The sequence below is a fragment of the Cervus elaphus genome, chromosome 28, assembly GCF_910594005.1.
Source record: "Cervus elaphus chromosome 28, mCerEla1.1, whole genome shotgun sequence".
Lineage (NCBI taxonomy): Eukaryota > Metazoa > Chordata > Mammalia > Artiodactyla > Cervidae > Cervus > Cervus elaphus.
In genome coordinates, this window is record NC_057842.1 from 42,945,886 (window position 1) to 42,971,540 (window position 25,655).

At 36.8% G+C, this 25,655-nt stretch overlaps 1 protein-coding gene across 6 annotated transcripts in view; it reads right to left on the bottom strand.

Moving 5' to 3' along the window:
• Positions 1–25,655, bottom strand: part of CEP57L1 (centrosomal protein 57 like 1) — a 76,156-nt gene that overhangs the window by 25,155 nt on the left and 25,346 nt on the right. For all 6 annotated transcript variants that reach the window (XM_043890074.1, XM_043890073.1, XM_043890072.1 and 3 more), the window contains one exon: positions 453–618. In XM_043890074.1, coding sequence (XP_043746009.1) covers positions 453–615 — 163 coding nt within the window. In that variant the 5' untranslated portion in view covers positions 616–618. The remainder of the gene's footprint in view (positions 1–452; positions 619–25,655) is intronic.

Here is a 25,655-nt window from a genome sequence, read left to right on the forward strand (position 1 = left end):
TGTATTTTGTAGTTACTCCAATGAACTGGATTCATGAAGAATTTTCAAGGGTAATTTCGGATATATGCAATTTCTGAATTTAATTCTTGACTAAGATTAAAATCAACTTAATTCTTTAATATTCTAACCATCTTATTCATTAGAAGGATTCTCCAAATCTGACCTTTTATTCTTCAGAATATTTTCCTATTTTGAATGACATTTTTAATGATAAATCTGCAATATGTGCCTAGCTGGTTATATTAATTTTCATCTTATAGCAAAGAAGCCAAAATAAAAAATGTTAAGTAAATTAAATTTACAGAAACTTTAAGCAACAGAGTCAAAATTAGCATTTTACTAAGATTAGTTAAATATACAATCATCTTATTTTCTACATAAAAGTGAAGAGTTTTATATAACATGCTTCCTAATTCCCCTAATTTTAAATGTGATTTTTTTATTGGCATTACCTTGGCTATTTGGACTACGAAGCATCTTAGAAGATGTAACTTCTAAGTTCACAGAGTAGCGAGTCTGAGATGATTCATCACTCTGGGTGACTGATGGAACACACACTCTTTCTGGAGGTTTAAGATAGCTTCCGACTATACTATGCATTAATTCAGAATCCATTATCTGTAGAGAATAAAGGAAAGACATAGTATAGCATCATTTTTTTCCTATGTGGATAACAAAAATATCAGAAAAAATTCAGGTGGAACTTTTAACATAAATATATAATCATATACTGTGGAATTATGTCTTTATAAAGTTTATTATCACAAGTTCAACCATAATAAGCTCACCAGTAAAAGAAAAAAATGACAATTTACTCTATAAACAGTATAGACAATCCTGCCTGATTCTCAGAGTATATGCTCTGAAGTGAGCATTACATGAGTGGTGTGAATTTGCTGGCTTCTCACTTGATTGTAAGATCATCATCTGAGCATTCCTCTACAAAGAGTTTGACTCTATCATTCAAACATAAAGTACATATTCTAAAAGACAACAAAGCTTTGAAACACAAGCCATTCATATAATATGATTCTCTAGATTCCAATATGACTTCCTACGGCATTTTTAAGGGTAATTTTGGATATATCAATTTCTGAATCTAAGCCTTGAATTCCACAACCCTATATACAAAGGATCATAAGAGACTACCACCAGCAGCTATATGCCAATAAAATGGACAACTTGGAAGAAATGGACAAATTCTTAGAAAAGTATAACTTTCCAAAACTGAACCAGGAAGAAATAGAAGATCTTAACAGACCCATCACAAGCACGGAAATTGAAACTGTAATCAGAAATCTTCCAGCAAACAAAATGCCAGGAACAGATGGCTTCACAGCTGAATTCTACCAAAAATTTAGAGAAAAGCTAACACCTATCTTACTCAAACTCTTTCAGAAAATTGCAGAAGGCAAACTTCCAAACTCATTCTATGAGGCTACCATCACCCAAATACCAAAACCAGACAAAGATGCCACAAAAAAAGAAAACTACAGGCCAATATCACTGATGAACATAGATGCAAAAATCCGTAACAAAATTCTAGTAAACAGAATCCAACAACATATTAAAAAGATCATACATCATGACCAAGTGGGCTTTATCCCAGGAATGCAAGGATTCCTTAATATCTGCAAATCAATCAATGTAATACACCACATTAACAAATTGAAAGATAAAAACCGTATGATTATCTCAATAGAAGCAGAAAAAGCCTTTGACAAAATTCAACATTCATTTATGATAAAAACTCTCCAGAAAGCAGGAATGGAAGGAACATACCTCAACATAATAAAAGCTATATATGACAAACCCACAGCAAACATTATCCTCAATGGTGAAAAATTGAAAGAATTTCCCTTAAAGTCAGGAACAAGACAAGGGTGCCCACTCTCACCACTACTATTCAACATAGTTTTGGAAGTGTTGGCCACAGCAATCAGAGCAGAAAAAGAAATAAAAGGAATCCAGATAGGAAAAGAAGAAGTAAAACTCTCACTGTTTTCAGATGACATGATCCTCTACATAGAAAACCCTAAAGACTCTACCAGAAAACTACTAGAGCTAATCAATGAATACAGTAATGTTGCAGGATATAAAATTAACACACAGAAATCCCTTGCATTCCTATACACTAACAATGAGAAAACAGAAAGAGAAATTAAGGAAACAATACCATTCACCATTGCAACAAAAAGAATAAAATACTTAGGAGTATATCTACCTAAAGAAACAAAAGACCTATACATAGAAAACTATAAAACACTGATGAAAGAAATCAAAGAGGACACAAATAGATGGAGAAAGATACCATGTTCATGGATTGGAAGAATCAATATTGTGAAAATCACTATAGTACCCAAAGCAATCTATAGATTCAATACAATCCCTATCAAGCTACCAATGGTATTTTTCACAGAACTAGAACAAATAATCTCACAACGTGTATGGAAATACAAAAAACCTCAAATAGTCAAAGCAATCTTGAGAAAGAAGAATGGAACTGGAGGAATCAACCTGCCTGGCTTCAGGCTCTACTACAAAGCCACAGTCATCAAGACAGTATGGTACTGGCACAAAGACAGAAATATAGATCAATGGAACAGAATAGAAAGCCCAGAGATAAATCCAGGTACCTATGGACACCTTATCTTCGACAAAGGAGACAAGGATATACAATGGAAAAAAGACAACCTCTTTAACAAGTGGTGCTGGGAAAACTGGTCAACCACTTGTAAAAGAATGAAACTAGAACACTTTCTAACACCATACACAAAAATAAACTCAAAATGGATTAAAGATCTAAATGTAAGACCAGAAACTATAAAACTCCTAGAGGAGAACATAAGCAATTTAAATATTTTAGAAATGTACTCTACTTAATAGATTATAGTCAATGTTAAATAACCACACTGAAACAGAAAATTGTTTATATACAAAATAATTCACCAGCACAATTTTTAAAAATAAAGTTGCTTTAAAATGTAAATTTAGAATTTCTTTCTATAAATTAATTTACTTTAATTTTTGAGAATTGCAAAATTTCATTGATTTCACTACCTTCCCAATTCACAAGGCAAGGGAAGACACTTCCATGACTATGTTTCCTGTGATGGCAGAGAACATATTTCACTCAACAGGGTTTTCTGCTTAGCCACTGCCATGATGTGTTGTCTTCAACGATATTCTTCATCAGTCTAGATTAGAAGTTATATAGCCTAGGAAGCTCTGCCAGAATACTTGATGCTCTTAAAATCTTGAAAGGCAATCATTTTTCTATTGTTATCAGCACTGGCTACCATTTACTAACCATGTCTCTGTCTCTCTGGGTTCTTGCTCCTCAGACACTGTCTGCTCCCCACAGGAGATTGCATCTATCTAAACTGTTGTTCCCTCAAAAAATAAGAGAGCAAAGTTAGGTAGAGCCCCAAAGGGCAGATGTTCTAAACATGATTGTACATCTTCAGAGAGAGGGTAGTGTTTAAAGCTATCCAAAGAACCTTGGAGTTACTCAAGATACTTGATTTAGTTTTCAGCTCCTGTTGAGTCTCTCCAATAATGAAAAGAATAAAATGTTGGATTAGTCACTATACACTGAAGTCCTTGGGAAGAGTGTCTGCTTCCTCTGTCCCAAATATGGTGGTATTTTACTAGATGAATTTTTGCATGAATTAGAAAACAATTTCAAATTCAAAGGTTTTAATGTATATGATTACTCAGAAGATACCAATAAATTAAAAATTAGACCAAAGTTTATTTAAATTAAGTGTGTAAACACATCTGAAAGTAGGCATAAGAAGAATAACAACCCACTAGGTTATGAATGAAAAGAAAGGAAACAATAAGAGAAAAGAGCCATGAGTTCTCACTGTACTAGGGGTTCCAGCTTAAGCCTTACAACCTAGTCCTATATTATAACCGAGTGCTTAAAAACTGTTGCTCAGTTGCTAAGTCATGTTTGACTCTTTGCAACCTTCTGGACTATATCATGCCAGGCTCCTCTGTCTTCCTGTATCTCCCTGAGTTTGCTCAAATTCATGTCCATTGAGTCAGCGATGCTATCTAACCATCTCATCCTCTGCCACCTTCTTCTCCTTTTGCCTTCAATCTTTCCTAGTGTCAGGGTCTTTTGCAATGAGTCAGTTCTTCACATCAGGTGGCCAAAGTATTGGAGCTTCAGCTTCAGCATCAGTCCTTCTGATGAATATTCAGGGTTGATTTCTTTAGGATTGACTGGTTTGATCTCCTTGCTGTCTGAGGGACTTTCAAGAGTCTTTCCCAGCACCACAATTTGAAAGAATCAATTCTTCAGTGCTCAGCCTTCTTTATGGTCCAACTCTCAGATCCGTACATGACTCTGGAAAAACCACAGTTTAGAACAAACAGACTTTTGTCAGCAAAGTGATGCCTCTGCTTTTTAATATGCTATCTAGGTTTGTCATAGTTTTTCTTCCAAGGAGCAAGAGTCTTTTAATTTTAATGGCTGCAATCACTGTCTGTGGTGATTTTGGAGCCCAATAAAACCTGTCACTGCTTCCACTTTTTCCCCCCTTGTATTTGCCATGAAGTGATGGGACTGGAATCCATGAACTTAAGGTTGTTTGAATGTTGAGTTTCAAGCCAGCTTTTTCACTCTCCTCTTTTCATCAAGAGGCTCTTTAGTTCCTCTTCACTTTCTGCCATTAGAGTGGTATCATCTGCATATCTGAGGTTGCTGATATTTCTTCTGGCAATCTTTGTTCCAGCTTGTGATTCATCCAGCCTGGCATTTCACTGATGTACTCTGCATAGAAGTTAAATAAGCAGGGTGACAATGTATAGCCTTATCGTACTCCTTTCCCAATTTGGAACCAGTCAGTTGCTCTATGTCCAGTTTTAACTGTTGTGTTTTGACCTATATACAGATTTCTCAGGAGGCAGGTAAGATGGTCTGGTACTTCCTTCTCTTTAAGAATTTTCCACAGTTTGCTGTGATCCACACAGTTAAAGGTTTAAGTATAGTCAATGAAGCAGAAGTAGATGGTTTTTCTGGAACTCCCTTGCTTTCTCCATGATTCAACAAAATGTTGGCAATTTGATCTCTGGTTCCTCTGCCTTTTTCTTAATCCAGCTTGAACATCTGCAAGTTCTCAGTTCACGTACTGCTGAAGCCTAGCTTGAAGGATTTTGAGCATAACCTTGCTAGCATATGAAAAGAGTGCAATTGTATGGCAGTCAGAACATTCTTTGGCATTGCTCTTCTTTGGGATTGAAATGAAAATTGACCTTTTCCAATCCTGTGGCCACTGCTGTTCTCCAAATTTTCTGGCATATTGAGTGCAGCACTTTAATAGCATCCTCTTTTAGGATTTGAAATAGTTCAGCTGAAATTCCATCACCTGCACTTGCTTTGTTTGTAGTAATGCTTCCTAAGGCCCATTTGACGGCACATTCCAGGATATCTGGCTCTAGATGAGTGACCATGCCATCACGGTTATCCGGGTAATTAAGACATTTTTTTGTACAACTGTTCTGTGTATTCTTGCTATCTCTTCTTAATCTCTTCTGTTTCATTTAGGTCCTTACCATTTCTGTCCTTTATTGTGCCCATCCTTGCATGAAATGTTCCCTTGATATCTCCAAATTTCTTGAATAGATCTCTAGTCTTTCACATTCTACTGTTGTCCTCTATTTCTTTGCATTGTTCATTTAAGAAGGCCTTCTTATCTTTCCTTGCTATTCTCTGAAACTCTGCATTCAGTTGGGTGTATCTTTCCCTTTCTCCCTTGCCTTTTGCTTCTCTTCTTTTCCTCAGCTATTTGTAAAGACTCCTCCTCCAACCACTCTGCCTCTGTTGCATTTCTTTTTCTTGGGGACGGCCTTGGTCACCACCTCCTACATAGTATTATGAACCTCTGTCCATAGTTTTTCAGGCACTCTGTCTATCGGATATAATCCCTTGAATCTATTTGTTACCTCCACTGTAATCATAAGGGATTTGATTTAGGTCATACCTTAATGGCCTAGTGGTTTTCCCTACTTTCTTCCATTTAAGTCTGAATTTTGCAATAAGAAGTTCATGATCTGAGCCAGTCAGCTCCAGGTCTTGGTTTTACTGACTGTATAGAGTTCCTCCTTCTTTGGCTGCAAAGAACATAATCAACCTGATTTTGGTATTGACTGCAGCTGAGGTACCACTGCATAAAGAAACTATCCCCCACCTGAAGAATGTGTTAGACACAAATATTTAACTGCAAAGCATTTTCACTTGCTCTTGAGGGAAGCAAATGTTCCAAAATGGTCTGTTTAAACAACCAATATCTATTCTTGCTGGTGGCTGACAGTGACATCATCTTTGCATAATCTCAGAGGACTATTAGGGAGACAGCATTTAGGAGGTGATCAGAGATACTACAAGAGGGTCTTGAAACAGAAGACTCTCTGTTTGGCATTTCACTGGTAATTCTTGCTAATTTGCTGGTAATTCTTTAAAGTTTAGATTTTTCTTTAGAGAGACTGGAGAAAGGTCAATAGTTCTGTTTCTTTTATCTGGTTTTCTTTGTGTATGCATATAGGTTAACTTATCTAAAGAACAAACAAAATAAAGATTGGACTAACTTTATTTTATTGTTAATGTATATTATTAAACTTTAAAAAGTACTCTTACAACTGAGTAGAAAAATCTGTGGTTAAGGGATCTGCTTTATAGGTTCTCTAGTAGATACTACAATCTATTATTTATAATATGTAATAATTAAAGCATTAAGATAGTGGTATAAAAATGACTGGTCAATAGAAATTAGTAAATCTAAGAACTTCACATAAATACTTCCAGAGGATTCAACATATGATTCATTTGTTGTTCATTCAATAAATGATGTTACAAAAAATGGGAAAAATCCAGTTAAACATTTACCTGATTGCACACATCAGTATAAAACTTCAGATATAGTACAGAGTTAATTTTCTTTAATTAAAAAAAAACAGTGGATAGTTAATCTTAGAAGAGGGTGAGACATTTCATGTTTAAAAGCAGGGAGAAAATAAAGATATAAAGGCTACATTAAAGTTCATACCACAACATATAGAAATTATGAACAAAATTGAAAGACAAAAGGAAAGCAGAATATATTATTTTCAATGCAGCATTCTGTCCAGGAATGTGTTACCTGAATCTTAGCACATCACAAAAGCCCCAAATGAAAGACATTCTATTTTTACAAAGGGGGGGACTGTTTTCTTTAAAAATGTCAATGTCATAAAAATGATGACACTTCTAAGTATATATATCCAAAATAATTGAAATCAGGGTCTCAAATAGATATTTGTACACCCATATTCATAACAGCATTATTCTCTACAGTCAAAAGGTGGAAACCAAACATCCATCAATGAATAAACAGATAAACAAAACATATAGACATATAACGGAATACTATTTGGCCTTAAAATGAGAGGAAATGCTAACACATGCTAAAACATGGATGAACATTGAGGACATTATGCTAAGTGAAATAAACCAGTCACAGAAAAACAAATACTGTATGATTCCACTTATATGAGCTATCTAGAGTAGTCAAACTCATAAAAACAGAAGTAGAATGGTAGCTGAGAGGAGGGGTAAATGTGGAGTTGTAGAGTTCCAGTTTTCCCAGATGAAAAAGTTCTGGAATATTAGTTGTACAACAATATACTAGTTGTACAACAATATATAGGTTGTACAACAATGTGTGGTAGGAGAGATGAATTAAAAACAAGATATGATTCAATGGGATCAATTCCATAACAAAAGCATACATAGAGTGTCACAGGAGCACAGAAGAGAGATTATCTAACTCTTTTTGTTTGACAGAGAGATAAGTAAAGCCAGAAATAATTTGGCATTATCAACAGTTTGGAAAGAGTAGTTTAGGTAAGTATAGCAGAGTGAACATATACACTGACTTTTTGTTTCCTCTCTAAAACCCACTAAAATAATATTAAAACTTTAAAAAACTTTATAAACCTACAAGGACAAAGAAATCAGAAAAGGTGACAACAACATAACTTTGGAAAAGGGAAAACAGATGTACAAGTAATAACAGACTTAGCTAATGCAAAAAAGGCAAATTCCTAACTCAAGTAATGAAAGTGACTTTTAAACAGAATCTCTAAAATGGCTCATGAATTAGCTGCACCTCTGTAAGTAATGGGAGTCTTAGGTGGCTCAGGTAAAGAATCGCCTGCCAGGGCTGGAGATCCAGGAGAAGCGAGTTCAATCCTTGGGTTGGGAAGATCCCCTGGAGTAGGAAATGGCAACCCACTCCAGTATTCTTGCCTGGAAAATTCCATGGACAGAGGAATCAAGTAGGCTACAGTTCATGGAGGTGCAAGGAGTTGGACTCAACTGAGTATGCACACATGCACTGTGAATAAACTTGTAAGTTGTTAAGATAGGGCTGAAACCTAGAGAACAGGATGAAAGTTTAGTTTAGAAGTAAATTACATGTTTAAATCCCCTTTGCTTCTCCATATAACCAGAGATTGCTTTATCCCCAATCTGGGAAGAAGATTAGAAGTTTAGTTTTGTTTTTTTGTTTACAAATAGGGAATTTGGGAGTATCTCTGGATTGGGGGACACTCAACACAGATGAGGGTGGGAAACAGACTGAAAGCAGGAAGATTTAGTTCACAGAATACTGGTAGTCTACACATCCAAGTGGAGATGGGAAAATCCTTATCAAGGGACTATGACTAGCCCAAGGTAACTAAGATACTAAAGACAATAAAATGAAAGGATTGGATGAATTTGGAGTTTTCAATTTTTAAAAAATTATTATTTTTTCATCTTTTGGTCATGCCATGCAGCACATGGCATGTTATTTCCCTCACCAGGGACTGAACCTGCACCCCCTGCATTGGCAGTACAGAGTCTTAGCCACTGGACCACCAGGGAAGTCTCCTAATCAGTTTTTTAGTGCCCCATTTTAAAATATAAGTTGTTTAACCAAGGCTTACCAGACATTGAGGAAAGATATGAAAGACAGAGATCAAAACAAGCAGACAATAAGAGGCTTAACAGGAATATAAAATTTGCAAATACATAATTATTGGAGACAGAAGTATAAACAAGGAGGGACATGACAGATCCTAGTGAATTTGGTTGGAGCACACTAAATAAATGTTGGCAATAAGAAATGGCCAGAAGCTCTTAGAGGGAAACATAGGTGGTACACTCTATGATATATATCCCAGAAAGATCTTCTTTGACCCACCTCCTAGAGTAATGGAAATAAAAACAAATGTAAACTAATGGGACATAATTAAACTTAAAAGCTTTTGCACAGCAAAGGAAACAATAAACAAGATAAAACAAAGACAACTTTCAGAATGGGATAAAATAATTGCAAATGAAACAACTGACAAACAACAAAATATACAAACAGCTCATACAGAATAAAAGAAAAACAAACAACCCAATCAAAAAATGGGCAGAAGACCTAACAGACATTTCTCCAAAGAAAATATACAGATGGACAACAAACACATGAAAAGATGCTCAATATTAGAGATAGAGAAATGCAAATTGAAATGACAATGAGGTTATCACCTCACACTGACCAAAATGGCTATCATTAAAAAAATCTACAAACAATAAATGCTGGAGAGGATATGGAGGAAAGGGAACCCTCTTGCACTGTTGATGGGAATGTAAATTGATACAGCCACTATGAAGAACAGTATGGAGATTCCTTAAAAAACTAGGAAATAAAACCTACCATATGACCCTACAATCCCACTACTAGGCATATACACTGAGGAAGCCAAAATTGAAAGAGACATATGTATCCCATTGTTCATTGCAGTGCTATTTACAATAGCTAGAACATGGAAGCAACCTAGGTGTCCATCAATAGATGAATGGATAAAGAAGTTGTGGTACATAAACACAATGGAATAGTACTCACCATAAAAAGGAACGTATTTGAGTCAATTCTAATGAGGTGGATGAACCCAGAACCTATTATACAGAGTGAAGTGAGTCAGAACAAGAAAGATAAATACCATATTCTAACACATGTTTATGGAATCTAGAAAAATGGTACTGAAGAATTTATTTACAGGGGAACAATGGAGAAACAGACATAGAGAACAGACTTATGGACACGGGGAGAGGGGAGGAGAGGGTGAGGTGTATGGAAAGAGTAACATGGAAACTTACATTACCATATGTAAAATAGATAGCCAATGGAAATCTGCTGTATGGCTCAGGAAATTCAAACAGGGATTCTGTATCAACCTAGAGGGGTGGGGTGGGGAGGGAGATGGAAGGGAGGTTGAAAAGGGAGGGGATATAAGTATACCTATGGCCGATTCATGTTGAGGTATGACAGAAAACATCAAAATTCTGTAAAGCAATTATCCTTCAATAAAAAATAAACAAATTTTAAAAAATGGGCAGAAGACCTAAACAGACGTTTCTCCAAAGAAAATACACAGATGGCCGACAAACACATGAAAAGATGCTCAATATTAGAGAAATGCAAATCAAAAAGACAATGAGGTATCACCTCACACTGACCAAAATGGCTATTGTTAAAAAATCTACAAAAAATAAATGCTAGAGAGGATATGGAGAAAAGGGAACCCTCTCGCACTGTTGGTAGAAATGTAAATTGACACAGCCACTATGAAGAACAGTATGGAGATTCCTTATAAAACTACCATATGACCTAACAATCCCACTACTAAGCATATACCCTGAGGAAACCAGAATTGAAGCAGACACATGTACCCCAATGTTCATTGCAGCACTTTTTACAATAGCTAGGACATGGAAGCAACCTAGATGTCCATCAACAGATGGATATAGAAATTGTGGTACATACATACAATGGACTATTACTCAGCTATAAAAAAGAATGCCTTTGAGTCAATCCTAATGAGGTGGATGAAGCTAGAGCCTATTGTACAGAGTGAAGTCAGAAAAAGAAACACAAACATTGTATATCAACACATGCATTTGGAATCTGGAAAGATGAACCTATTTGCAGGGCAGCAGTGGAGATGCAGACACAGAGAACAGACGTGTGGACACAGCAAGGGAAGACGAGGGTGGGATGAATTAAGAGAATAGCATGGAAACCTACACATTACCATATATGAAATAGATTCAGTTCAGTTCAGTTGCTCAGTCGTGTCCGACTCTTTGCAACACCATCAATCGCAGCACCCCAGGCCTCCCTGTCCATCACCAACTCCCGGAGTTCACTCAAACTCATGTCCATCGAGTCAGTGATGCCATCCAGCCTTCTCATCCTCTGTCGTTTCCTTCTCCTCCTGCCCCCAATCCCTCCCAGCATCAGGGTCTTTTCCAATGAGTCAACTCTTCCCATGAGGTGGCCAAAGTACTGGAGCTTCAGCTTCAGCATCAGTCCTTCCAATGAACACCCAGGACTGATCTCCTTCAGGATGGACTGGTTGGATCTCCTTGCAGTCCAAGGGACTCTCAGGAGTCTTCTCCAACACCATAGTTCAAAAGCATCAATTCTTTGGCGCTCAGCTTTCCCCACAGTCCAACTCTCACATCCATACGTGACCACTGGAAAAACCATAGCCTTGACTAGATGGACCTTTGTTGGCAAAGTAACATCTCTGCTTTTTAATATGCTATCTAGGTTGGTCATAACTTTCCTTCCAAGATAGCAAGTAGGAATTTGCTGTGTGACACGGAGCTCAACCCAGTGCTCTGTGACAACCTAGAGTGGTGGGATGGAGAAGAAGACGGGAGGGGGATTCAGGAGGGAGGAGACATATGTATACCTGTAGCTAATTCATGTTGATGTATGGCAGAAGCCAGCACAATATTGTAAGGCAATTATCTGCCAATTAAAAAAAGAGAGAAATGGCTAATGAGTATATGGGCCAAACCACAAAGGATCTGTGTAACACACAAGGAGTTTGTATTTTATAGGATCAGGCAATGGGGAGGTAAGAAGGGATATAAAGGGGAACAACATGATCAGGTTTGTTGATCTGACAAGTTTATTCAGATAGCCCTGAGTGGGAAGAAATTACAGACAGACAAATTAAGAGGTTATTGAAGTAAGTAAAATGAGGAAAAATATAAGGCCTGAATGAAGACTGGAGTAAGTGAGATCAACATGAAAGATTCTTGGAAGATACAATCAAATGAACATAGGAACCAACTAGATATGTGAAGTGGAGGAGAGGAAAAAATCAAAAATACTCTCCAAGATTTTACTTGGGCAAGGAAAGAGATAGTAGTGGCATTAACAGGAATAAGGAATAATATAAAAGGAGATACAATCTGATGAAAACAACAAACTGTTTTAGATATAGTTGAATTTGAGTGCTTATGGACAAGAGCTATCCACCAAATGAATTGAAATACAGGTCTGGAGTTTAGGTGAGCAGTCTAGGCTAGATCTAGAGATACAGATTTGGTTATCCATTAGATTACCCAAGGAGAGCATAAAGATTAGCATGTGTGTATGCATGAAAAGGGGTGGCTAAGATTCAATGCCTTTATCCATTAGAGAGCTAATGTTATCTGTCCACTGTGGTGCCCTTCAGATATGTTGAGGCAAAAATTTTAAAGGTCAAGAATGACAGATTTAGGAGATAAATGAGGAGCTCAAAATGCTGATGACCACCTAGCATTTAGAAGACAAATGAAGAATCAAAGGAGATCAAAGAGGAGGGAGCAAAAGTGGAGGGGGTGGGGAGAAGCTGGAGAAAGTAGTAACAAAGTCAAAGTAAGAACAGGTAATTGTTTAGTATCTACATTAACATGCTATGCCTTGTAGAGAAAAACAAACAGGGCATGGCTTCTGCAGTCAAGTAGTCTGCCATCTCACTTTTGAAGAAAGATGAGTAAGAGACAATGAGAGGAGGGAAAAAACACAGGGGGTAAGTTCGCTAGCAGTATATCCAGTAAAATTAGTTTGCTTATTTCATAATTATTAAAATTGTATTGAGCATTCTTCAACTCTATTATCCTAAATGAGTCTAAATAGAAGAAATATGACTACATTACTACAATATCCAGTTTTTGAAAGAGTGCAAAGCAATGCCAATCTTTTATAAATTGTAATACATCATCTAATTGTTATGTGCATAATTAATTCTCAATGCCATGATATAAGTGCTACCTAATTTCCAAGAAAGTGTAACAACTTGTAGATTTAAAACATCTAGACTTACAAACATTTTATCTAATAAGTAGAAAGTTAGATTTTTCCTTACCGAACTTGAATACAACAAGTTTAAAACTTAACAATGCCTGAGATTATGTAAATGATTAGACTCTCCATCACCTTTACCTGTACTTTATCTTGAATATTCAGTTTGGAGAAATGTTCTTGATTTAATATAAAGTGAATAAAGGATATAAAATTATATAATTATAGCTCAATTTTTAAAAAGGACAATGCTAAACATAGATAAAAGACTATAAATGTACTAAATAATAGCAAATAATATCCATTATATTATATAATAATAATAATAATTGCAAATATATTAAATGTTACTAGAGGGACAACAGATTTTTATTTTGTTATTTTGAGAGAGGATGAGATGGTTGGATGGCATCAGTGACATGATGGACATGAGTTTAAGTAAGCTCCAGGAGTTGGTGATGGACAGGGAAGCCTGGCATGCTGCAGTCCATGGGGTTTGCAAAGAGTCAGACACAACTGAGCAACTGAACTGAACTGACTGATTTCTACTTTCTTACATATTCTCTACAATAAATACATATTAGTTTTATAATAAGAAACAAAATTTACTAATTTCTTTTTAATTAGATTTCTGCAAAGGTAGAAAACAGCTGAAGACATACAGAATCAATGGTTTATACTGATATTTGTAGAGGCACTTATATCTTTTCATTTTTAAGGGTCTTATGCCTCTTAAATCAACATAAATTCAGGGAAGGCAATTATGTTATTTCTTCTGTGAGTTCCTACAATCTAAACTTCTATGCTCTGCAAGAGGGTACTGTATTCTCAGGACCTAATCCAAAAAATACTTGTAAAATGAATTCCCTGAAACTAATCTGGTAGGTCAACAACTTTTCCCTACCTTCTTACACTAATGTTTGTCATAGTTAAACCAAACAATTCTATAAATACTGCCCTACATTTAAAAAAATCACACATTCAGTTCAGTTGCTCAGTCGTGTTCAACTCTTTACCTTGGTATATACTTTTGCATACAGTGTTTAATTTAATATCATTTTATTTAAGAAAGTAAATCATAATTATTAGAATTTTAAAGTATTACTGATATTTCTTCAGAAAGGTTTCATTAAAAAAAGTGATTCTGAAAGGGTTTGAACATTCTTATGTTTATTATATTTATCTGTCGAACTTTGTTTCTAATCATTTGTCTTCTAAAAAGTTAATTAACAGAAACTTCAATTAAGTAGAGATCAGAAGGGGGAGCTCTCATGCTCTGTGACACGGCTGAGTCCAACAGGAAGAAAAAATACTCTTCTTTCTTTTGAATCGGCAAAGATTCAGCCAATGAAAAGCCACAGACTCTTGATTTACTACAGCCCTCCCAACTTCCTTTTCCCCGCTATAAAAGAGTTCTCCTTCCCTTGCCCTGCTGAGACTTGCACAGGGCCCACCACAATGGCAGACTCCAAATTGTAATTTTGTGCTGATCCCAAATAAACCCATTTTTGCTGGAGAAATATCTGGCAGTCTATTTTTTTGGGTCAACACCCTTTAGAATGATTGATGGCAAAGTTATTAAATGTATAAAGAATTTAGAAATTGAGTCAACAAATAATGAATTTTAAAGTTAACAGTACTCAGGTTAGTTGCTATAAACCTTCCTTGGCCTTTACTTTTTTCCTCTCCCACAGATTGAGCACACTCAATATTTGGAATTAATTATGGGAGTACCGATTAGTTATGCAACCCAAGGGGGAATGAGCTATTGGACAATGATAAATCACTAAAGCTTATCTATTTAATTGCCAAAATTTATTTCAACTAGTTTTAAAAGAAATATTTCTAAAATGTTTAACCTATTTTTCTTCCTTTTAGGCAGAGTATACTCAACACAATTTAACCTTTGGGATGACTTAAGGATATCATAATAGCATTTTAATTATGCATGATGATACTTAGAGAATCACACTGATATTCGTTGATTTGCCTGCCCTTTTGCTGAAAAGTTCCAGAGTGTTACAGACTTTGTTTTCTGTCTTTTCACCTCTTGCTATCTCTTCCCTTCCTGTCTTCTTATGAACTACTCCATGCAAGTAGAATATCCTTCCCCTAATTACTTCCTGAACCTATAACAAATAAGAAACAATAAAACAATCACATTTCATTTATTAGCCATTCAAAGATGAAAAACACAGTCCCTGGCAGTCCTTAAAACATTAACAGCTTAATTATACTAAAAAGGGTGCCATGGGAACCCAGAGGATGGGCATCTAAAAAGTTTGGAGGTTTCAGAGATGGCTTCCTGGAGGAGCTAGTTCTCAAACTGAAAAACAAAGGATGAGTAAGTAGGATTTGACAGGCAAAAGAAAGTGAGAAAATGGATAGAGAGGAGGATCAAGTTTACAAGCAAAAGAAACAGCATGGTAATAATAAAAATAATGATACCTCACCTTTATTACTTGAGGGGTTAATTTACTAAAATCCACCTAACAACTCTATGAGGACAATTATTTTCATTTTAAAGATGAGTAAACTGTGGCACAGAAAAACTGTTTTGTGCAAGGTAACACAACTAAAGTAGCAAAGTCAGAACTTGGGCAGCTTGATTCTAAAGCTCACACTTTTAACCACCAAGCTTTATTGCTTATTTATCCAAAGTCATGAAAGCTAGAGAGAAGGTGATGTTTTGGGAGAGCTACTACAAGAAATGTTGGAAGATTGCAAATATGCCTAAGTATTGCAGAAGAGAGGGCAGAAACCAGATCTGAGGAGCCTAGTAAGCCAGGCACAGGTGTTTGGATTTTATCCCATGGGCAATGAGAGTCACCCAACAGAGGAGTAGCAGTATCACATTGCCTTTGATAAAGATTTCTGAGAGTCAGAACAGAGAAAAACAACCAGAGGGTAGACTTCCAGACAGGAGACTATTCTAGGATGCTTCGTGTGAAAATAAAGATCTGAACCAAAGCAACAGAAGTGGGAATGAAAAGAAGGGGGACAAACTAGAGATAATTAGGACATTGAATTTATAGAATGTATGGCTGGGATGAAGAAAATTAATGATAGGGAGAAATTAAATATAGCTCTAGTCAAAGCAGAAAACAGATTTTGAGGGGTGTCAAGGTTAATATAAAAGGTTAATTTTAGACATGTTTGAAGTGTTTGTCAGACACTGTATGTGTGTGTGTGTGTGCGCGCGTGCATGCTTAATCGCTCAGTCATGTCCAATTCTTTGTGATCCCATAGACTGTAGCTCACCAGGCTCCTATGTTCTGGCAATTTTCCAGGCAAGAATACTGGAGTGGGTTGCCATTTCCTACTCCAGGGGATCTTCCCAACCCAGGGATTGAACCTGTGTTGTTTGCACCTTCTGCACTGGCAGGTGGATTCTTTACCACTGAGCCACCTTGGAAGCCCCCTTTGTAGGACAATAGAAAGAAAGTGAAGGGGCTCAGTCGTGTCCGACTCTTTGTGACCCCATGGACTGTAGCCTACCAGGCTTCTCTGTCCATGGAATTTTCTAGGCAAGAGTACTGGAGTGGGTTGCCATTTCCTTCTCGAGGGTACTTCCCGATCCAGGGACTGAACCTGGGTCTCCCACATTGCAGGCAGACACTTTACCATCTGAGCCACCAGCAAAGCCCTTGTAGGACAATAACAACATAAAAATAGCTACCACTTACACTGAGCTAATTCCAGCCACTAGTCAAAGAAATTTACATGTGTTGATCCACAGAATTGCCAAAGCAACCCTATAAGGTATTTATGTTAATTTCATTTTACTTGAGGCAACTAAGAGGTTAAGTAACTTTGCCAAAGGTCACATAGTTATAAGTGGCTGAGCTGGGACTTGAGCCCATCTACCCTAGATCAGAGTGTATTCTGCCTTTAATAGAGGCATCAAGGAAGAATGGCTTAGACTAAAGATAGGATTTGAAAGTCATCAGTATACATAGATAGAAGCTCAAGCCATGAATATTCACTTAGATACAGAGTGTGCAGTTTTTCTCCAAGTATGGTCTTTCAATCACTTAGGTATAAACACCTTGAGGATATTTTATAAAGTGAGGATTCCTGGGCATCCCCTAGGTCCATGTAAATAATCTCTGGGATAAGATGCAGAAATATGTAATTTTCACTTTCCAATTGATTCTTATGCAAAAGTTTGAAGATCACTGATAGGAATGAGCAAAGAACTGAGTAACAATGACATTGAGTTTATTAGAACTATGTCTACAATGAAAGCAAACAAGTTCTGAAGAAGTATAGTAAGGGCCTAAGCAAGCATCTGATCGATTTTTTAAATCAAATCTAAGCTACCATGTATTATAAGATGCAATAGTCTCTTATATACCACAAGAAGAGAAAAATAGGAGACCTCTCATGTAAAGCCAGAACAACAGAAGAGCTAACAAATACAATGTAGAATACATGGAAACTAAAACCACAATGCAAAAAGAGACAGCAAGAAAACTTGCAAGTCTCTACCTTTCAAGTACTGGGCACTAGCTAGAGGGAATTTTATCCAAAAGACAGTTCTTACACAGGTTTATGATCTGAATTCACACTACCAGCAGGGTGTGAGACAAAAAAACCTGCAATGCTCAAACAGAGAATTTAATTTAAAACGGTCTCAGGTAGCAGTGCAAATGACTGCTAGAGGCAAATGCAAGTCCTTTCTGAAGTAATCTGATTTCAATCTAGGACAATAACAACTATAAGATGTACCCCTATTTTGGAAGTGTTTTAAATGTGAAAAAAATATGTTTTAGAATCACTAAAATACAGTAAATGGAATGTAAATCAAGGACTATTCTGAATGCCCAGACACTTTGGGGTGGAGTGTTGGTGGAGTGGCTACTTTCTGGCTCTCGAGCGTACTTCACATATAATTTCATACAGGTGTTGATTTCTTTGTAAAAGAACTACCAAAAAGATTATTAAAAATTATAAAAATCCTTTTCTTCCCCATCACAATAAACATTTTTAATAATCCTTTTAAATATAAAAAGTCTCAACCATAAAAAAATATAAACCAAACAAACAAAACAACCAACAAGTGAGATCAGACAACTTGTACCCCAGAGTCTATGTAAATGCTTCAACATTCTCTGGAACTTTGAGAACTAGATTGCAAAATTCACCACAAGCCCTGGCAACTGTCCAGACACGGCAGGAGGAAGAGAAAACTTTGCTCCTGCCAAGGAAGATGATTTACTGTCCCAGTCCAACACTCGGGGTTTTTTCTTTCAGTCACAGGCCACAAACATACTAACTTAATATTTTCATTATATCCAGAATATCCTGGCCCCTTTTAAGAAAAGCTGATCACTTCTCAACAAAGCTACCATGAAAAAAAATTTCTTCAGCACTTTCATAATTTTCCAGAAAAGGAGTGTATTCCTGGTTCAGACAATGCACTTTTCATCTTTTCCAAGGGTAGTATAAAACATTGCACAAATCACTTCCCATGACTGCTCTGGGATCTTATAAAACTGCAATTTCACTGAATAGCAAGCATATCATCCAAATAGGTTGTTAGAGGACTAAACGGCTTTAGAGTGAAAGTTAAGCACTAATTGATCACTGTGAGAAGTCCCCCAATTCAAATGTGTGACTTACAAATACACTAATTATATAGCCAAAGTGCTGCCTTCTCCCTGCTTTTAAAAGATGAAGGTCCTCAAATCTCTCTCAGAGTGCAATCTATCTAGAGCAATTGATAAAAGAATTCTAATCTGATTCTCACTCTTGCCACTCCCTACCACAGTACTTCTTTCACTAAGGAAAGCTACTTCCTTTCCCAGGAGCAAATGTATACATATACGTATGTACATGAACATAGGGATTTTCTAAGACTGCAGAAAGTGAGGTTTCCAACACCCCTACCTACAATTTAATATTAACTTTCCCACAGAAAAAAGAGAATAATCGTTTTATATAGTGCCATTACTATTCCAACCATGTCATAAAAATACTGTTTCTACATCTATCTGTGGAAATTTTTTTTTTTAAAGTAATACTATTCACAGGTAACAAAACTTAAACAGCACAATAGAAAATCTACTCCTGGACCATTGATTCCCAACCACATTTACTGCTTTCCCCTCTCTGAAGATAACTACCAATAGCAGATTCTTGAGAACAAAAAGAAAAAAATTATTCATATGCCTAAGTACTATTCTTTCAGTGACTCTCCTGTCATATACATCAATCAGCAGGAAAGAGTCATCAGATTCTAGAAGCTTGGCCATCTTTTCAATTACATTATTACTGGTTCATTCCTTACATTGCATCCTTGTTGCTGATGCTACACTCTTGGATTTGATGATGATGACATTCTTTTCTTAGGCAATTCCCCCTCCATTTCTATGGATCTGAGGACTGAATCTGCATGGTTCTATTAAGGAATATGTCATGGAGAGAGCTCTGGATTGAGACATAAGTCCTGGATTCTTTACTGTTTCTGACATTTAACTAGCAGATAATCTTAGTTGTCACTTCCTTTCTCTTAGCTTTGAAAAATATAAAATATTATGTAAATATTCAGTGGTAGAAGTAGCAGTGATAATAAACTCTTTATCATTCTTTTCTTGGGAGTTTCCTGTATTTCTATTTCAGAAATCTTTTTGACTTGTCAGGTTTTCCTTGCCCCTAATTAGCAATGTAATTCCTCTCCCTCGCTAATATATATGTATGTATGTGTATACACACATGTATGCATATATATATATATATAGTCTTGACACTAAACTAGTTCTGAAGTTCTTACCACTTTACATTTCTAGAAATATTACTTTTATAGGGACTTCTGTTTATACAATGCATTTCTATTCTCCCTAATGAACAAAGGTACCTATAACCTGTATTGTTTAATAAGGCATAGTGGCTAAGAGGTGGCTTCTGCAGCAAGACTCTTTGGAGGTGAACCCTGCATGATCTGAGGTAAGTTTCTTAAATCTTCTATGGTTTCCCCTACCTATAAAATGAGAATAATAAGTCTATATACCTATTTCAGAGAATTATATGTAATAAATCAATACAAAGTTCTTAATATAGAGCTTGGCTCATAGGAAGCACACAATAAATGTTATTGATATCTTAAAACCTTTATATTATGAATATTATATCTAAAATTTTGTTAGTATTATCATTGATGTCCATAATGATACTGAAAAACCACAAAATTCAAAAATCCCTCTTAACTATCAAAACCTCAACTCTATCCATCTTATTCTAATATTATGTCATACTATGAAGTTTGCCAACAGATACTCTATAAATGCTATATAAGATGACTTTTCACAAAGCGAATTCACAAAGTGAATTTCCCACAATATTTAAATTACTTATAGTAGTAACTTTACAATAGTGTTGTACAAACCTGATTTTTATACCTAAGGCCTTCTCTACATTCAGTCCTCCTCAAACAACAATATTACTTTGGGGGTTGTCCTAATATATTTGTTTTTTATTTCTACTCAAGATGATAATTTATTTCTTATCAAGTACTGACCACCATTTCTCTGAATTTTAAGAGTTCAAATCTACCCAGATGTCCCAAAGGCACCTCAAATTCACATCTGAAACTTAGTATATCATCATTCCCCTGAAAACCTATTCTTTTATGTTTTTAATCTCACTTAATGGTACCATTCTCCCTACCCCTCAACCTACAAGTCCTGAGGATTTCAACACCTAAAACACTTCTTGAATCATCTATACCACTGCATTCTTACCACCACTAACTAGGTGTCTTAGCCTAGGCCTTCATCATTTTTTGCCTGGACTACGATTTGCCTAGACTCCTAAAGTGATTTCCCTGTCACTGATCTTGTCCCACTAAAGCTATACTCTTCTCTGACTCTAGAGTGATCTATCTAAAATTATAATCCAGTCATGTCACTTCAGAGAAGGAAATGGCAACCCACTACAATATCCTTGCCTGGGAAATTCCACAGACAGAGGGGCCTGGTGGGATCCAGTCCATGGGGTTTCAAGAGTCAGACATGACTGAACGATTGAACCACCACCATCACTATGTCACTTCAATGTCTAAAACACTTCAGTGACTCCTCACTGCTTTCAGGATAAAGATCATACATGTTCTCAGGGCATACTGGGCCCTCCATAACCCATTCTCTGTCAATCAAGTTCTTTTCTTCTGCCTATACTACATGAACATATGTTTCTAGTGTTCATGTTGTTCTTTTTTCCTAGAATAGTCTTACCTATTATGCAAGACATAGTTTATCAGTTAATCTGTCCATGAAGCTTTCCCTTTGCATACCTATATGCTTAATATATTATATTGAAATAATCTGATTATGTCCTCCCCATTAAACTGAAAACTGAGAGGACAGGGATCAAGTCTCATTCATCTTTATGACCTTAGTACCTAATTCAATACCTAATAAATGCTTACTAAGCTGAAATGAATTAAAAGCCTAAAAGCCATGCAGAGTTCCAAGATGAAACCTACTGACAAGTCATCTCAATATGAGGTAAAAGGACGATGTCTATGCCATGAGACAAAAGAGGGTTTGAATGACTAACAGGAACGCCTGAGTTATTCTTTCAAAAAGCAACACACCTAGGATTGTCTCCTTAGCATCCAGAGCTCAATATTCATAATTCCAGTTCTTTTTCCTATTAGCAAGTTGCAGTATCTTAACCACATCGACTTTTAACCCATATGCCTGAAGTGAACAACTGTTCTAAAGGGCTGAAGTAATCTATTGATGGACAGAGTTGTTGACAAGCTAGTCTGTAAAGAGACACCATTAAGCCCTTATGTTTTTTTCAAACTGGACTTGTTGGCACAACTGTTAAGGTCTTAACATGAGAAATAGCATATGTTATTGAATAACACAGAGGGCAAAAGGACAAAACCAGATTTTCCTGCCTAGCTGAGGTAGAAGCTTAGTTAACATGTCAAAATACATTTTACTTAAAACGCATCTGTGAAAATTTATATTACCCTCTTCTTAATTTTCCAATTCTTCATTAGTTTTTAATGTGTATACTTTATTCTAGCTAACTTAATATATCATTCTAGCTAACTATAACTATATAGCCAAATGTAGATGCGCTGAGGGTCTCTCAATGTTTCACCAGCAGCCAAAGTACAAGAGGCATAGAGAAGACCCTATTATGATGGCTAAACATAAGACAGCTTCATTGTTCCTAAGAACTTTTCGTGCATCCAAACAGCCTACTCCTGTGACTGTGTCTACATAACTCACTTAAGACTCAGATGACTTTTTATTAAAGCTAATGCTAGGAATCTGCATAATTTTCAGATTTCATTCCACTTCAGTTCTAACACCATTTGCTGAGTGCCTAAATGTGCCAGATTTCGTGCTAGACATGGAGGTAGAAAGAGAAAAAGGTCACAGTCTAAGGGGAAATAAATTCAGTGTCTAACCAACATGGGCCTTTGAACTTAACTCTAAGCTAGTACGAAGCAGTTGTTGTTGTTCAGTTGCTAAATTGTGTCCAACTCTTTGTGACTCGGTGAATGCTGCACGCCAGGCCCTTTTTGACTTTTCATACTGTTCATGGCGTTCTCCTGGCAAGAATACTGGAGTGGTTTGACATTTTTCTCCTCCAGTGGACCACATTTTGTCAGAACTCTTCACTATATAGACCCATCCATTTTGGGTAGCTGTACACGGCATGGCTTGTATCTTCATTTAATTATCCAAGACCCTTCGTCAGACAAGGGAAGTACTTCCCTTGTCCCTTTGCCTCCACAAAGGTAAGTACTAAGCTGGTGTCCCACAAAACTTGCGGTTGACCCTCCAATGCTGCTTTCACTGTGGTAACTGACCAGGTTTGCCAGTCTAGCTCAAATGAGCTCTGACTAAGACAGACTCAATTTCCTTTAACATGATCAACTCTCATCTTTGAACTAAAAACTTCCTATTGGCTGCAAACTAGATTTCACTGAAAGATATACAAGGGGTGCAGCACAGCAAAACCAAAAGGCACAGCCAAACGTATTTGCAGTGATAAGTTCAATAATTAATAATATTCTTATGTACATGAATATAGCTAATAACTTCTTATAATTACATTATATATAAATCCCTAGTATTATGCTAGCTGAGAGATTAGAGTATTTGGAAAGAGGTTTGACAAAAAAACAAAAGCAATACATAAACTGTTTTATCCCCCTGATTACAAGAGTAATACATGCTCATTCTACAAAATTTGGAAGTCACAGAACAACAATCACTATAAACTCTAGCAGTCTAAGACTGTTAAGGTATTTACATACTATTTTGGTATCTACGGTAGCTCAGACAGTAAAGAACCTGCCTGCACTGAAGGAGACCTGCATTTGATCCTTCGGTTGGGAAGATCCCCTGGAGAAGGAAATGGCAACCCATCCAGTATTCTTGCCTGGAGAATTCCATGGACAGAGGATTCTGGCAGGCAACAATCCATGGAGGTCTCAAAAAGTTGAACACAACTGAGCGACTTTCACTTTCTTTGGTATGTATTAAATCAGTCTTTATTATTTTAACCAAAGTTCAGTCAGTTCAGTTGCTCAGTCGTGTCCTACTCTTTGAGACCCCATGGACTGCAGTTTTCCACCAGGCTTTCCTGTCCATCACCAGTTCCCAGAGCTTGCTCAAACTCATGTCCATCGAATCGGTGATGCAATCCAACCATCTCATCCTCTGTTGTCCCCTTCTCCTCCTGACTCCAATCTTTCCCAGCATCAAGGTCTTTTCGAATGAGACAGTTCTTCGCATCAGGTGGCCAAAGTAGTGGAGATTCAGCTCCAAGCATCAATCCTTCAAATGAACATTCAGGACTGATTTCCTTTAGGATGGACTGGTTTGATTTCCTTGCAGTCCGAGGGACTCTCAAGAGCCTTCTCCAACTCCACAGTTCAAAAGCATCAATTCTTCGGCGCTCAGCTTTATAGTCCAACTCTTACATCCATACATGACTACTGGACAAACATTAGCTTTGACTAGACAAACCTTTGTCAGCAAAGTAACATCTCTGCTTTTTAATATGCTGTCTAGGTTGGTCATAACTTTTCTTCCAAGGAGCATTTTTTAATTTCATAGTTCCAATCACCATCTTTGGTGATTTTGGAGCCCAAGAAAATAAAGTCTCTGTTTCCATTGTTTCCCCATCTATTTGCCATGAACCGATGGGACCAGATGCCATGATCTTAGTTTTCAGAATGTTGAGTTTTAAGCCAACTTTTTCACTCTCCTCTTTCACTTTCATCAAGAGGCTCTTTAGTTCTTCTTTGCTTTCTGCCGTAAGGGTGGCGTCACCTGCATTTTTGGGGTTTCTGATCTTTCTCCCAGCAATCTTGATACCAGTTTGTGCTTCATCCAGCCTGGCATTTCGCATGATGTACTGTACATATAAGGTAAACCAGTCAGGTGACAATATACAGCCTTGACGTACCCCTTTTCCTATTCGGAACCACTGTTGTTCCTTGTCCAGTTCTAACTGTTGCTTCTTGACCTACATTCAGGTGTCTCAGGAGGTAGGTAAGGTGGTCTGGTATTCCTATCTCTTTAAGAATTTTCCACAGTTTGTTGTGATCCACACAGTCAAAGGCTTTGGCGTAGTTAATAAAGCAGATGTTTTTCTGGAACTCTCTTGCTTTTTCGATGATCCGACAGATGTTGGCAATTTGATCTCTGGTTCCTCTGCCTTTTCTTAATCCAGCTTGAACATCTGGAAGTTCTCAGTTCATGTACTGTTGAAGCCTCACTTGGAGAATTTTGTGCATTACTTGTGTGAGATGAGTACAACTGTGTGGTAAGTTGGAGCATTCTTTGGCATTGCCCTTCTTTGGGATTGGAATGAAAACTGACCTGTTCCAGTCCTGTGACCACTGCTGAGTTTTCCAAATTTGCTGGCATATTGAGTGCAGCACTTTCACAGTATCATCTTTTAGGATTTGAAATAGCTCAATTCGAATTCCATCACCTCCACTAGCTTTGTTTGTAGTGATGCTTCCTAAGGTCTACTTGACTTCACACTCCAAGATGTCTGGCTTTGGTGAGTGATCACACCATCGTGGTTATTTGGGTCATGGAGATCTTTTTTGTATAGTTCTGTGTATTCTTGTCACCTCTTCTTAATATCTTCTGCTTCTGTGAGGTCCATACCATTTCTGTCCTTTATTGTACCCATCTTTGCATGAGATGTTCCCTTCATATCTTTTCTTGTAGAGATCTCTGGGGATTCTATTGTATCCCTCTATTTCTTTGCAATGATTACTGAGGAAGGCTTTCTTATCTCTCCTTGCTATTCTTCGGAAGTCTGCATTCAGATGGGTATATCTTTCCTTTTCTCCTTTGCCTTTTGCTTCTCTTCTTTTCTCAGCTATTTGTAAGGCCTCCTCAGACAACCATTTTGCCTTTTTGTGTTTCTTTTTCTTGGGGATGGTTTTACTCACAGCCTCCTATACAATATCACGAACCTCCATCCATAGTTCTTCAGGCA